The sequence below is a fragment of the Sinocyclocheilus grahami genome, unplaced genomic scaffold, assembly GCF_001515645.1.
Source record: "Sinocyclocheilus grahami isolate Dianchi unplaced genomic scaffold, SAMN03320097.WGS_v1.1 scaffold264.1, whole genome shotgun sequence".
NCBI lineage: Eukaryota > Metazoa > Chordata > Actinopteri > Cypriniformes > Cyprinidae > Sinocyclocheilus > Sinocyclocheilus grahami.
Genome location: NW_015505443.1, coordinates 1427879 through 1443454, shown reverse-complemented (window position 1 = coordinate 1443454; position 15576 = coordinate 1427879). Strand labels below are relative to the sequence as shown.

General features: G+C 36.3%; 1 protein-coding gene across 6 annotated transcripts in view; it reads left to right on the top strand.

Moving 5' to 3' along the window:
* The window catches only part of arhgap44a (Rho GTPase activating protein 44a), an 87017-nt gene that overhangs the window by 38697 nt on the left and 32744 nt on the right, over nucleotides 1-15576 (top strand). For all 6 annotated transcript variants that reach the window (XM_016290877.1, XM_016290881.1, XM_016290880.1 and 3 more), the window contains exons 2-4: nucleotides 14006-14045; nucleotides 14154-14273; nucleotides 14367-14443. In XM_016290877.1, the coding sequence (XP_016146363.1) occupies nucleotides 14006-14045; nucleotides 14154-14273; nucleotides 14367-14443 (237 nt within the window). The remainder of the gene's footprint in view (nucleotides 1-14005; nucleotides 14046-14153; nucleotides 14274-14366; nucleotides 14444-15576) is intronic.

Here is a 15576-nt window from a genome sequence, read left to right as displayed (position 1 = left end):
GTATATGAGTGGAGCACTCACATGGGCCGTGAGCGACTGAGCGGAGCACACACACGCATCGAGTGGGATAATACGCAAAGCGTCACACCACGTGAAAGTGAATCTTGAGCGGTGAACTAATTTTCGGCAGCCGGAATTTAAGTGCATCTCTAATTATTGGCGACATCAGAAATGGATATTATATAATAGCTGCTTTTTTGAACATTTTAGCAATTAAAAAAGATTTAAAAAAATATTTTTTTGCACGGCACCCCGGTTGGGAAACACTGGTCTACTCTACCAGGTTCAGGAAACAGTCCTCCATAAAATGTGCTGCACACATCTGAATATTTGGGTTGAACTGTTCTGGAACAAACAAAGTAGTTTCACTTTCACAACGAAACACACTGCGTGTTAAAGTGAGTGGAGGCCGGCGGGCTTGAGAACGATGCAGTTGGCGGATTCGACGAAGGAAGTAATTCTGTATTATTACAATCTAAAATAACTGTTTTCTATTTGAATATATTTAAAATTTTAATTTATTCCTGTAATGCAAAGCTGAATTTTCAGCATCATTACTCCAATCTTCAGTGTCACGTGATCCTTCAATAATCGTTCTATGCTGATTTGCTGCTCAAGAAACATTTCTTATTATTATCAGTGTTGAAACAGTTTAGCTTCTTAATATTTTTGTGGAACCCGTGATACATTTTTTCAAGATACTTTGAAGAATAGTTCAAAAGAACTGCATTTATTTAAAATGGAAATCTTTTGTAACAATGTCTTTACTGTCACTCTAACTGACCCCAAACTCAGGAAACAGTCCTCCATAAAATGTGCTGCACACATCTGAATATTTGGGTTGAACTGTTCTGGAACAAACAAAGTAGTTTCACTTTCACAACGAAACACACTGCGTGTTAAAGTGAGTGGAGGCCGGCGGGCTTGAGAACGATGCAGTTGGCGGATTCGACGAAGGAGCGGCCGGTGGGGTTGCGGCAACCACATGTGACGACCCCGGGCTGGACTTCGCTTCGTCCATGGTGAAAGCCGATCCGGCGATCCATAGCGTGAAGTTGATGTATTTCCTCAGCGACCAGCACAAATCAGCTCCAGGCATGACGAAGCGGATATCGGCCTCTTTTGGAAGGACAATCAAAGTAGTTTCGCTTTCACAACGAAACACACAGCATCTCCACAACATGGTGGCGGCAACAATACTACAGCGAGAATAAAAGTTACGCCTTCTTTCTTTGGGCGGCGTTATGGAAATCTTCCCACATCGTGACATAGACATGTGGGGGCGTGTTAGAACGAGCCATTTTAGGTAGGTGTAGTTGACTCTTAACTTTTATAAAGAATATATCTTTGGATTTGAGACTTTAGTCTTTGCAACTTTACAGATCTTCTTTATGCACCAAGAGCTTGTAACACTCCAAAGAGAAAGGAAAAATTTAAATCACATCATATGACCCCTTTAAGAAGTGAATTAATCGTTTTAGTTCACTTGCATGATATGTTTCATCTCTCTCTTTTGAAGGGAGGGAAAAGAGATCTGCTGGTGTCACAGTAACACAGTTTTGCTTTAGAAAAACAAGTGCTTTACACACTATTTGAACTTGAATTTGGTTATATTGCTCATATTGTAATGTTCTCATACATACTTTCTCATTTTGAGGAGTCATTCACTGCTTCCTTTGCATCAGGTGTACTGATGTAACCTTCGTTCAGCCACTGAACAAATCAGTGAATGAATCTAAACCAAGCTTTTTAAGTGAAAATTAAGTGAAAATCTCCACCTCAAGCAAACATATTAAACATTTAATATAGCTAATGATTCAGCTTAGCTAGAATGTAGCAAACTATCTATTTTTTATCATTACACTTACAGGCTGCATATATAAAAAAAAAAACATTAAAAAAAATTAAAACAGTAATTCTGTATTATTACAATCTAAAATAACTGTTTTCTATTTGAATATATTTAAAATTTTAATTTATTCCTGTAATGCAAAGCTGAATTTTCAGCATCATTACTCCAATCTTCAGTGTCACGTGATCCTTCAATAATCGTTCTATGCTGATTTGCTGCTCAAGAAACATTTCTTATTATTATCAGTGTTGAAACAGTTTAGCTTCTTAATATTTTTGTGGAACCCGTGATACATTTTTTCAAGATACTTTGAAGAATAGTTCAAAAGAACTGCATTTATTTAAAATGGAAATCTTTTGTAACAATGTAATGTCTTTACTGTCACTCTAACTGACCCCAAACTTATGAACGGTAGTTAATGTCATGTCCATATTCTGTTATTTTTCCAGTGAGCACAAAAACAGAATTTTTAACCAAAGCTCGAAGCTGCAAAAAGTAGTCAAAAAGCAGCATGAATTATTTTGGGTGCAAAATTTATTTTATTTCTCATATCCAAAAGAAAACAAAAAAAACAAATATCAATCATACACATTTGAAATAGTACACACAGCATCTCCACAACATGGTGGCGGCAACAATACTACAGCGAGAATAAAAGTTACGCCTTCTTTCTTTGGGCGGCGTTATGGAAATCTTCCCACATCGTGACATAGACATGTGGGGGCGTGTTAGAACGAGCCATTTTAGGTAGGTGTAGTTGACTCTTAACTTTTATAAAGAATATATCTTTGGATTTGAGACTTTAGTCTTTGCAACTTTACAGATCTTCTTTATGCACCAAGAGCTTGTAACACTCCAAAGAGAAAGGAAAAATTTAAATCACATCATATGACCCCTTTAAGAAGTGAATTAATCGTTTTAGTTCACTTGCATGATATGTTTCATCTCTCTCTTTTGAAGGGAGGGAAAAGAGATCTGCTGGTGTCACAGTAACACAGTTTTGCTTTAGAAAAACAAGTGCTTTACACACTATTTGAACTTGAATTTGGTTATATTGCTCATATTGTAATGTTCTCATACATACTTTCTCATTTTGAGGAGTCATTCACTGCTTCCTTTGCATCAGGTGTACTGATGTAACCTTCGTTCAGCCACTGAACAAATCAGTGAATGAATCTAAACCAAGCTTTTTAAGTGAAAATTAAGTGAAAATCTCCACCTCAAGCAAACATATTAAACATTTAATATAGCTAATGATTCAGCTTAGCTAGAATGTAGCAAACTATCTATTTTTTATCATTACACTTACAGGCTGCATATATAAAAAAAAAAACATTAAAAAAAATTAAAACAGTAATTCTGTATTATTACAATCTAAAATAACTGTTTTCTATTTGAATATATTTAAAATTTTAATTTATTCCTGTAATGCAAAGCTGAATTTTCAGCATCATTACTCCAATCTTCAGTGTCACGTGATCCTTCAATAATCGTTCTATGCTGATTTGCTGCTCAAGAAACATTTCTTATTATTATCAGTGTTGAAACAGTTTAGCTTCTTAATATTTTTGTGGAACCCGTGATACATTTTTTCAAGATACTTTGAAGAATAGTTCAAAAGAACTGCATTTATTTAAAATGGAAATCTTTTGTAACAATGTAATGTCTTTACTGTCACTCTAACTGACCCCAAACTTATGAACGGTAGTTAATGTCATGTCCATATTCTGTTATTTTTCCAGTGAGCACAAAAACAGAATTTTTAACCAAAGCTCGAAGCTGCAAAAAGTAGTCAAAAAGCAGCATGAATTATTTTGGGTGCAAAATTTATTTTATTTCTCATATCCAAAAGAAAACAAAAAAACAAATATCAATCATACACATTTGAAATAGTATAGAATTATATAATTGTCCTTTTTTGTGAACCGTCTCTTTAAGGCTTCAGGTTCAGGCATCTCAATTCTGTACGTGTTACGTAAAGTACAGAGAGATGGTGACAGATGGCTGTCTCAAACTGCTTTTACGTGACTCTACCCACACGATAAGAAGCACAGACCCCTCTATTTATATACTTCTAATAAAGTTGATATGTAGGCCATGTCATACAGAGTATATAAGTTACAAATAATCACACAAACAAACTACGTCCTTCCTTCCATATCCTGCCTATGTTTGAGGTCAGTAAGACCACAATGTTTGGGTTTAAATCCTATCCTGTCCAGAATGCAATTGGCTTTTGACGCTTGATGTGATAGGCAGACCAAATGCACGTCAGATATCCCAGGAGGAAACTCCTCCCTCTGAAAATAAACTGTGTAAAATCTGTCTCTGTAAAGATCCATGCTGATACAGACCCCCGACTTTGATCTTGTTTCTGGTAACAGTCCCCTCTGGCCTCCTGTGTTGGAGGCTGTGGGAGACACTCAAGTGTCCTCTTAAACATATGCTCCTGTCATCTTGCTGGCTCTCTGGGGCTCTTCTGTCCGAGACATGGCAGCAGGTGAATGACTACCTGTCGGGCTCTAATGGCTCTTTGAAGCAGAGTCGGTAGACATGTGTAGCCGCCCAGTGAGAAGGATGGCTTCACTTGGATGGATATGTCTGCCTGCTGGACTCCTCCGGGTATCAGTCTCTCGCAATCTTAGGGTGTCTACACACCACTGGTTTCCAGATGCAGAGGAAGTGCACAAGTGTTTGTGAAAGTGAAACTCTGTGAACTCTGCGAAAGTGAAACAAAAGCAGGAGAAAATTCTAATTCAGAAGTGGATAAGAAAGCAAGTTGCCTCTATATACTTTCTTAATACATGTTCTTGGCCATATTTTGAAAAGATCTGAGGGACTTTGAGGAGGGTCAAAGTCAGAGCATCTCTAAAACGGCGAGTCTTGTGGGGTGTCCCGTTATGCAGTGTTTAGTACCTGCAAGGAAAAAGAACCAGTGAACCGGCGTCAGGGTCATGGGTGTCCAAGACTCATTGATGCATTTGGGGAGCGAATGCCAACTCGTCTGGTCCGATCACACAGAACAGCTACTATAGCTCACATTGCTGACAAACTTAACACTGGCCAAAATAGAAAGCTGTCAGAACACACAGTTTTCTGCATAGCTGCAGACCAGTCAGAGTGCCCATGATGACCCCTATCCACTTCTGAAAGCATCTACAATGAGCATGGGAGTGTCAGAACTAGACCATGAAGCAATGGAACACAGTTGCCTGGTTCGATGAATCAATTTTTATTTTAGATCAGGTGGATGGCCCAGTGCGTGTGCATTGTTTACCTGAGGAAGAAATTGCAGCATATGCACGATGGGAAGAAGGCAGGCTGATACAGGCAGTGTTTTGCTCTGGACAATGTTCTGCTGGGAAACCTTGGGTCCTGCCTTCATGTGGATGTTATTTTGACACGTACCACCTACCTAAAGATGGTTGCAGACCATGTTCATAATGGCAATGGCCCCTTTCAGCAGGATAATGCACAATGCCACACTGCAAAAACTGTTCAGGAATAGTTTGAGGAACATGACACAGAGTTCAATGTGTTGCCTTGGCCTACAAATTCCCCAGATTTCAGTCCAATTGAGCATCTTTGGACACCAGTTCATATATATAATCCTATCCATGGAGGCCTTAAGAATCTTGGTGCCGGATACCACAGGACACGTTCAGAGGTCTTGTGTAGTCCATGCCTCGACACATCAGAGCTGTTTTGGCTGCACGAGAGGGGCATACACTATATTTGTCAGGTGATTTTAATGTTGTGGCTGATTTCTTTCCATCAGAGGCTCCAGCAGAGCTTTCTATAGTGTGTAGACACACTTACTCTGCCTCACTGCCAAGGGCTGTTTGCACACATGCAGGATGACAGACCCACAGCTGCTCTGCTCTCTCTACCATGGGTGTAGATCTATGGAGGAAGTATCGGGATGAAAAAAAATAATGGTGTAAAATACCAGTAAACATAGATTTTTGTTTGTTTGTTTGTGTTCATAGCGCTGTGTACACACCTGTTAATTTCCATATTTGGCATTTCAGTCTTTTGCCAGGCAGACAAAATTTCTTATTTTTTGCTCACAAGCTCTCCATATACACTCTTAAAAATAAAGGTGCTTCACGATGCCATAGAAGAACCTTTTTGTCTAAATGGTTCCATAAAGTACCTTTAACATCTGAAGAACCTTTCTGTTTCACAAAAGGTTCTTTGTGGCAAAATAAGGTTCTTCAGATTACAAAAAGATAAGAAAGAACCTTTGACTGAATGGTTCTTTGTGTAACCAAAAATGGTTCTTCTATGGCATCGCTTGAAGAACCTTTTGAAGCACCTTTATTTTTAAGAGTGTAATATTCTCTGGCTGCATGTAGAACATCCTTAAGAAAGAGGTGGTCCACTTCTGTGTGTGATGCCCAGAGAATGATGTGTAGCTCCCGGCACCGATTTATACTGTAGTCGCACCGGTAGTGACGTCATGGCTGTCGCCGGCCAACGAGTTGGTGTTTTTTCAATGTATGCTTCAGATACGAGTCACGACGAGGCGTTCCCCATAGCGACCCCTAGAGGACGCAGTTCGAAGTTCCCATGAAAGGGAACTGTCCTGATATCCCACTATATGAGACTTTTAGAGACTGCTTGGATGCAATATTGAGTCATAAACACACAAATGTAACCTTTCTCTCTTGCCTAGTATGTACATTATTAGTATATTGTCCTTTTGTTGCTCTTTAAAAGGATGCCTGAAGCTTCAGAAAAACTAGCACTTTCCGCTAATGCAGGGCACTGGCTCCATTACTTCATTTTGAAGCATTAATCAATCAAGCATTTGAAGCTGGTTGTTGTTGTAAGAGCCATTAAATATGTTTGATAAACTGCTATTTATCATTAAATTCGCCTTATTATTAGAGATGCACCAAAATGCTTTTTTTTAAGTGTTCAAATTTTTATTAACTCTAAAACTGAAACCAAAAATACATTTTTGGTAATTAAGTTTAGATAATTTGGCTAATTGACCTCGATGTGCTGTTCAGGGAGTTGTTTTCACTGATAACAAACCAGTCATAGTCAAGTTCGACAACCCACCTCTCAGTATTTCAGCTTGCATGCACAGCAGCCAAACAAACTATTCAAGCAAACAAACTATTTCCCACAGGAAAGTGCATCCGCACAGCTGTGCATCCATGACGTGTGCATGAAATAGATGCTGAAACAGTCAAAACTTGCCATCAGAGAAATGTTAACTGTTAAGGTCAATAATTTTGGTCCTCAAAAACTACTATTTTCGGTACAAACAAATATTTTGGTTGCGGAAATCACTATTTAATATAAAAAACAATATACAAAAAACTGTCGTTTAACATATTCTGTTATTTCACTTTCTAGCCACTGAAATTAAGTTCAATATAAGTGTATTAATTACTAGTACAAAGCATTTAGTCTTATGCCAAATTTACACAGCAAAGATGGGACAGAAGCGCTTCTGAAGTGGCATTTAGGTCTTTAATGCATGGTTGAGTGCATCCGCACAGCTGTGCATCCATGACGTGTGCATGAAATAGATGCTGAAACAGTCAAAACTTGCCATCAGAGAAATGTTAACTGTTAAGGTCAATAATTTTGGTCCTCAAAAACTACTATTTTCGGTACAAACAAATATTTTGGTTGCGGAAATCACTATTTAATATAAAAAACAATATACAAAAAACTGTCGTTTAACATATTCTGTTATTTCACTTTCTAGCCACTGAAATTAAGTTCAATATAAGTGTATTAATTACTAGTACAAAGCATTTAGTCTTATGCCAAATTTACACAGCAAAGATGGGACAGAAGCGCTTCTGAAGTGGCATTTAGGTCTTTAATGCATGAAAAAATGAGTGCATAAAAAAAAATGAGTGCATAAATAACAGCTCATTTAATATTCAGTTTGAGCACCTTTCACTGACCAATTGAAATTTGTTTTTATTTTTTAAGGGTTTCAGGCCCTAATTTGTACCCTATTCTTGGAAAGTGCCAACTGTTGTAGGCCTGACGAAGTGCTTGAAATAATATGGAGGAAGAAGTGGAGCCAAGGAACAGATGGCAAAAACAATCCCTCCACCACAGGGCTGTTGGCATCAGAAACTAGCCCCGATAGCAGCACTATTCTTCTCTGCAGTGATAAAGTCTCATTCTGTCTTTAAATAAAAGCAGTAGAAAGACTATTATGCGGATTGGATCAGCCCAGCAGCGGCGTGGCTCTGCTCGAGTCACAATTGCAGGAAGAGGTTTTGCAGACAGGACAGGAAGTGGGTAGGAGAAATGGTGTGAGTCTGTGTGGCTGCTGTCCTGACTGTTCTGAGGTCTGTGATTAGGGCCGTCCGCACATACATTGTTCCTGCGGTCCCCTCAGTGTCAGGCACCAGCCCGCTCACACAGGAAGTGCCGTGTGCACCGACTGAGTTTGGAATTCTTTGGCTGGGATTGGACAGTGCTCATAAGAGACCTGAAAGGCAGAGATTTCATTCACTCAGTTTTCTAGGAATTAGAGAGATGTGTATTAGATTCTTACTTGAACCCATCATGCATAAATACATTTTTTAATAAAGAAAAACCCAACTCGAGTCCAACGTGACAGATCCTTCTTCATAACACTTCTTGTTGTCTAAATTTTTATTTTTATTTTTTTTTTTACACGTTGCCAGATTATGTGTTCTTTGTTAATGTCGAAAATATTTTTCTTTGCCTTGGGAAATTTGCAGTGTAGGAGAGCGGTTCAGCTTGAAGCATCTGTTGTAGGCAGCCTAGGTTTCGGTACTTTTTTTTTTTTTTTATCAACCAACCTGAAACACGAGGATGCTGCTGCTCAAAAACAGGAGATTGATAATTTCATAACACTGATTTTGTTTTAGAGTCTGTGCATTACAGTCATTTTATGGCAACAGAGACACCTTTGTTCAATAATTATTTAAATGTGGGAAATGTAATAACTGAATTAAGTGTAGGCTGTTTATGATTGGCATGGGGTGTAGCATTTTGTCTCATTCATGTAGTATGTCTGCTCATTTATTGGTTAGTTTAAAATGGCTATGAATGTGGCTCATCTAATCACAATGTATAGTTGGAACTGTTCAATATATAGTATTATTTCTCACACGGACTTGGTTACGTCAGTAGACGAGAAAAGACATTGCAGAGATTTTTGATTAAGAAAGATTATGAAAGCAAACACTTTTTGTCTATATAATAACGTGCACTGATGAATCATACACAGTAAGACTATTGGGACATGTATATGGCAAGTCAATAGGGTCTGTTTCATGTCATCTTCAAAGCATACAGACAGACTGAGTGATGAGTCACCAGCATACTGATTTTAGTAAGGGCAAAATGCCTTGAAAAATGTTGTTTAGGATGATAGTCTTTTATTAATTACTGCTAAAATGTGTAAAATGGGAGTGGAGGGAATATTTCAAGGCTTTAGACTTTCAAAAGTCACACATGACCTTTTATAAACTGCAGAGACCCTGGAGTGAAGCTTAATGATAAAGAAAATAAATCTTAATTCTACTTATTTGTCATTAAATATGGCTTAAACCTACATATAACAGCAGTCTATTTGTTATTTAATTAAAATATAATTTAGTTAAATATTAAATAAATGTTATATTCAATTTTAAGTAATTATTCAAATATTAAATCATTTAAATTAAATATTTAATTAAAAATATTGATTTAATTAATTTTGGATCAAATTTAGCAGCCTTCCAAATAAACATTTGATGTGTGGCCAAACAATATGAACTACTTTAAATATGATTTTTCTCACTGTTCCAGAAATACAAGATTATGTTGCAGGTCAGTTTGATGCATTTTTGTTGTTGGAAATACTGGTTAACCAGTGATGTTTTTTTTTTTTGTGACTTTTTCTTTCTTAAGTTCATGAAAATGCTAAATTTCTATTACATACCAAATTTCTGTTACGTTTATGATGTGTGTGGGTCAATATGAACCTCATATTTCATCATTAAAGATTTTTGATGTATTTTATGTCAGATTCTCTCAGCTGCCCTCTGAAGGAATTTACATTTAAGCATTCAACAGATGTTTTTCCTGTCAAAACTTACACTGCATTGAAGGCATACTTTTTTTATCAGTTCACGCATGTCTGTGATGCACACTGATGAAGTGCTTTTCCACAATTTTTCTAATCAAAATATTAAAATGTTTTTGTTTTTTTAAATGTTAAGAAATAGTTACAATATTTACTTTATAATATACTTTATAATATTCACAGCACAATATTATAATATTCATTAGCATTTTTATATTTTGAATTATTAATGTTTATATAGCTTATATTATTTTTCTTTAGTAAAAATATAATATTTAGTATATATAGAGAGTGTGTGTGTGTGTGTGAGAGAGAGAGTGTGTATGTATATATATATATATATATATATATATATATATATAATTTTACTTCAGCTACATTTATTTTATTTCATGTAACAAAATGGCTTTACTTAAAGGTGCAATAGGAGATCTTGGAAAATGCTAACTTTAGCCTGATAGCACTGAAAGCGAACGTCCCACCCTCCCTGCAATCGCCGTCCAAAGCCACGCCCCCTGAATGCATTTACACTCACAGACCAGAGACAACATTACTACAATAGGCTACATCAGGTTCCCAATTCGAGCCCATGTTCCGAAGTGAAGTAAACTTCAACGGATTTCCCCCCCTCAGGGAGTAGGGAGCAGTGAACACTGTGTAGGGATCATATCGATCGGAACACAGTTCATGCACGTAGCTCACTTCTAACGAGCTGGCGCGAGGACTAGATTAACCGCTGGGCTACATCATGTGTCATTCACCGGTGAGAAATCTTTAAAAGTACTACAATACCAGGAAGGAAGATCAGGTTGTTGATGTTTGTCTGCCATTCTCGCTCTGTCTGCACAGTGTGCGTGAACGTGCTGATGACGTATCCTGTCTGCGCGAACCCGGTGCGCAGAGGTATGCTAATGCATATGTTGACAGGCAAGTAGGAAAGCATATTAAAAAGCTTGGACCGAGCGTTTTGATTGGACGAACATTTCTTGATCCTACACCTTCCACAGAATATATAAATACAGACAAATACATTTAGACCACTTAACTTAATAATTGCTATCGGGATGTGAAGAGACTTTCAACCAGCATAACAAAAAATGTTTCTGAAGACAATCACCTATTGCACCTTTAACTATAATAATCCTGGTTTACAGTTTATAAAATAGTTGTTATATGACATAATACAAGAGTAAAAAAAAAAAAAAAAAAATCAAGGCCTCAGTACTTTGTTGTTCAGTGCAGCCTAACAAAATGTTAGTGTCATTTAGTATTTACTGTCAGGCTTCTCAGGAAAGCCAAAGTGTATGTACAGTACTTGTATTCTTAGTTATAACAGGAATTCCGTTTTCCAGCCTTGTAAATCTCTTGAAAATTACATCATTTTTGTAAAATTGCCTTTTTTCTTTTAAACACGCATGCTGAGGTCTCTGCCTTGGATATAATATGTATCTCTTTCTACATCAAGACCCTTTTTTTTTTTTTTTTACAATTTAACAAGTCATAGTCATCGTGGATGGGAAGGAGATGTGCTGGTGTCTATTTTCATTGGTGTTGGGCATTTGCTGCCATGGCAACCTGCTCTTCTGTATGTATGTGAGCGTCATATGGGTCATGCTGCTTATCTGAGGATCAGCAGAAACAGAACCTGCTCTGCATCCTCGCTGTGATTCATCATGAATATGTAATGGCCAGAGTTCAATATGGTGCATTCATAGGGCATCGTGAAAGTTGTTTTTATTGATTTTCTTATAGCTCATGAATGTATGTGAGCTGGAGGGGGTGAAGTCGACTTTCCACTGAAAAGTTCATCTCCCCAGTTTGAATTACTCAAAGATTTTGACTCTCAGTCAGGTTTGAGGTTTTGGACAGGTGTCTTTTATACTGATAATGAGTTCAAACAGATGCCATTAATACAGGTAACGAGGGGAGGACAGGGGAGCCTCTTAAAGAAGAAGTTACAGGTCTGTGAGAGCCAGAAATCTTGCTTGTTTGTAGGTGACCAAATACTTATTTTACCGAGGAATTTACCAATTAATTCTTTAAAAATCCTACAATGTGATTTTCTGGATTTTTCCCCCTCATTTTGTCTCTCATAGTTGAGGTATACCTATGATGAAAATTACAGGCCTCTCTCATCTTTTTAAGTGGGAGAACTTGCACAATTGGTGGCTGACTAAATACTTTTTTGCCCCACTGTATTTAGGGACTGTTGATTTGCTATTCTTATTATATTCTCAGTATTCAAGGCAAGATTAATTTTATGGCCTGGTATCAAATGACAGAATGTTAATAATGGAAGAACCAGTGATAATTTTGTTTTAGTAGCTGGTTTCTTTTAGAAGTTCAAGATGTTTTAGATGTATTAAGTTACTTTTTATAGAAAGTAATGTGTTGCATTACTTTTGCGTTCCTTTTTCTCATCTGGGCTGGGCTTGCTTGTTGGTTTTTAATATAAATAAAGTTCTATTTTTGGCAAATGTAAAAACCCTTTCATGCCAGAAGTGACATGAATAAGCCTCAGGCTGAAGGAAATGTAAAATCAAAAAGCTCAAACAAACCTTTCAGCTGTTCTGCCATTCTGGATTGCATGAAGAATAGGATGTAAGAGAAGAAAGTTTTAAAAATTACATTCTCACAAAAGTTAAGTTTCTCTGAAGTCATTTTTGCTTCTTAGTATGGTTGTATTGGAGGTCATTGAAGGTCAGCAGCAAAGACACTGTTAATAAAAAGGGATAACTTTTTTGAAAACAGAGTAACTCAGATATTTTATTGTAAATTAAAAAGTAATGTGTTACTAGTTACTTAAAAGTAATCTGACTACATAACTCATATTACTATGCGTTACCCCAAACACTGTGTATCTCTATCTATCTATCTATCTATATATCTATGTCTCTCTCTCTCTCTCTCTCTCTCTCTCTATACAGGTGCATCTCAATAAATTAGAATGTCGTGGAAAAGTTCATTTATTTCAGTAATTCAACTCAAATTATGAAACTCGTGTATTAAATAAATTCAGTGCACACAGACTGAAGTAGTTTAAGTCTTTGGTTCTTTTAATTGTGATGATTTTGGCTCACATTTAACAAAAACCCATCAATTCACTATGTCAACAAATTAGAATACTTCATAAGACCAATAAAAAACATTTTTTTAATGAATTGTTGGCCTTCTGATTGATATGCACCTGTATGTGTATATATATATATATATATATATAAAACAAAGCAAAATTTATGTTTTGTTGACATTTGGGTCAAAAAGTAGTATGTATTTTGAATACATTTAGATATACTCTACCATTCAGAAGTTTGAAGTCTGTAAGATTTTTTAATGTTTTTGAAATACATATTTTATGCTTACCAAGACTGCATGTATTTGACATGTATACAGTAAAACAGGAAAATTTTGAAAAATTATTACAATTTAATATAGCTGTTTTTAATTTGAATATATTTTAAAAATCTAATTTACTCCTGTCATGCAAAGCTGAATTTTGAGCATCATTACTCCAGTCTTAAGTGTCACATGATCCTTCAGAAATCATTCTAATATGCTGATTTGCTGCTCAAAAAACATTTCTTATTATTATCAATGTTGAAGACAGATGTGATGCTTAATATTTTTGTGGAAACATGATACATTTTTGGGATTCTTTGATAAATAGAAAGTTCAACAGAAGCGTTTATTTGAATGTCTTTATTGTCACTTTTGATCAATTTAATGCATTCTTGCTGAATAAAAGTATTAATTTCTTAAAAGAAAAAGACATACTGACCCTGTAGTATTTGATAATGACATTTAACTTTTTTTAACTTTGTTTTTATTTTTAGCTGACTTTACAACTCAAATCAATTATCACATTTTATGAGGTTGCTTTCAAAATCCATTCAAAAATCTTCAGAGCATGTGTTTCTGCATAAAAGTGTCTTATAAAGCTTGTGTTTAATTAATTACTGAAGGGATTTACAGTAGTTCCCCTGGTGGAGGTGCTCCCATAAAGTGTGTTTAGCAAAATTATCCAGCCTCTTGCTAGTGCAACACCTAAATGCCTGTTCTCTCCTATATTACAGGGCAGAAAAAACAGAGGTACTGAGTGAAGACCTGCTGCAGGTGAGATGAAATCAGATCAGTGTGAACACAACTGCGTACACAAGCTGTATATATTTATATTTATACTACACTGCTCATATGTTTCACATGTGTCTATTTTGCATTCAGGTGGAGAAGCGTTTAGACCTGGTAAAGCAGGTCTCTCATAGCACACATAAGAAGCTGACTGCCTGTCTGCAGGGACAACAAGGCACTGATTTAGACAAGAGATCAGTCAAATCTCCCTTGGTACGTCAACTCTCACACCTCAGATACTTCATTTTTTTGCAGTGCAATGAATTACTCTCATAACAACTTGATTGTGATTTTCCCTAAACACAGAAAAAGTTGCCCCTGACGATACTTGCTCAATGTATGGTGGAGGGAGCAGCTGTGTTAGGAGACGACTCTCTTCTTGGGTGAGTTTTTCTTTATATTTTGACATCGAATCAGATTTTTCAAACGGTTTCCCTTGGGCTGCATCCTAATTTACAACCAAATGGGCATCAATGGAGAATTATGCTTTTAAGCTCACAATGGAAAAAGTGATTTTCTCAGTATTTGTTTTGTCTCGTTTTCCAGTACAAATATCTAAACATTCTTAAATCAAGATACATTTACTTGAAAAAGAAAATTACATGAGATATTAAGTTTTGTTTACTGGAATACAAGAAAAAAATATCTGCTAGAGAGGTAAGAAAAATAAAGTTGTTTTCACTTTAAATGTAGTTTATTTTCCAGATATTTTTCCTTCTTTTAAGCATAAATTTAATTTTGACAATTATTTTCAGAAAACAAAAATTATGACTTTATTTTTTGTCTTCCAGAATGTGATTTTGCTTTCCAAGTAAATGTCTTAAAATTTAAAAAAAAAGGGAAAATATGGTAAATTAACAGCTGGGACGACAGTGTACACTAAAAAATGGTATCAATACAAATGGCTCCAGGATGATCTGATGAAGTAATTCCAAAAATGTAGTGATATGTTCAGATTCAGATATAACTCCTTAGCCTTCACTTATTTCAGACGTGTAATATTTTAGCAAAAATACTGATTGTATTATAATACCAATTCAGACAGAAATGAAAAAGCAGACAAAAGGGTGAATCAAGCACTTAAATTGGGCAAGACAAATTGAATTTTTAAATATGTTATAAATTAGTTACAATAACAACACTGTGGCAGACTGGACAATATTTCCATCATTGACCGTACAAAAAAGATGTGTCCACGTGTCCACTTCCTTCCACTATAGAAAAGTGATAGCCCGGTATGGCCACTGTCATCTTGTGCCAATGACGTCATTTGGAACCCGAGTCTGTGCAGTAGTAATCGTGAGGTGGAGTCGCAGTATAAACGTCCCGCCCCAAACGTCCCCAGACCCAATCATAAGCTCACAATCATGACACCACACCCCGTTTTTACAGCATTAAATAACTAACTAAAAGCAAACTTATTAGGAAACCGAACACTTGAACATACATCGGCGTGACAAGAACTACTTAAAATGATGGACACCATCTTTGAGAAAAATTTACTTGAAGTGTAATT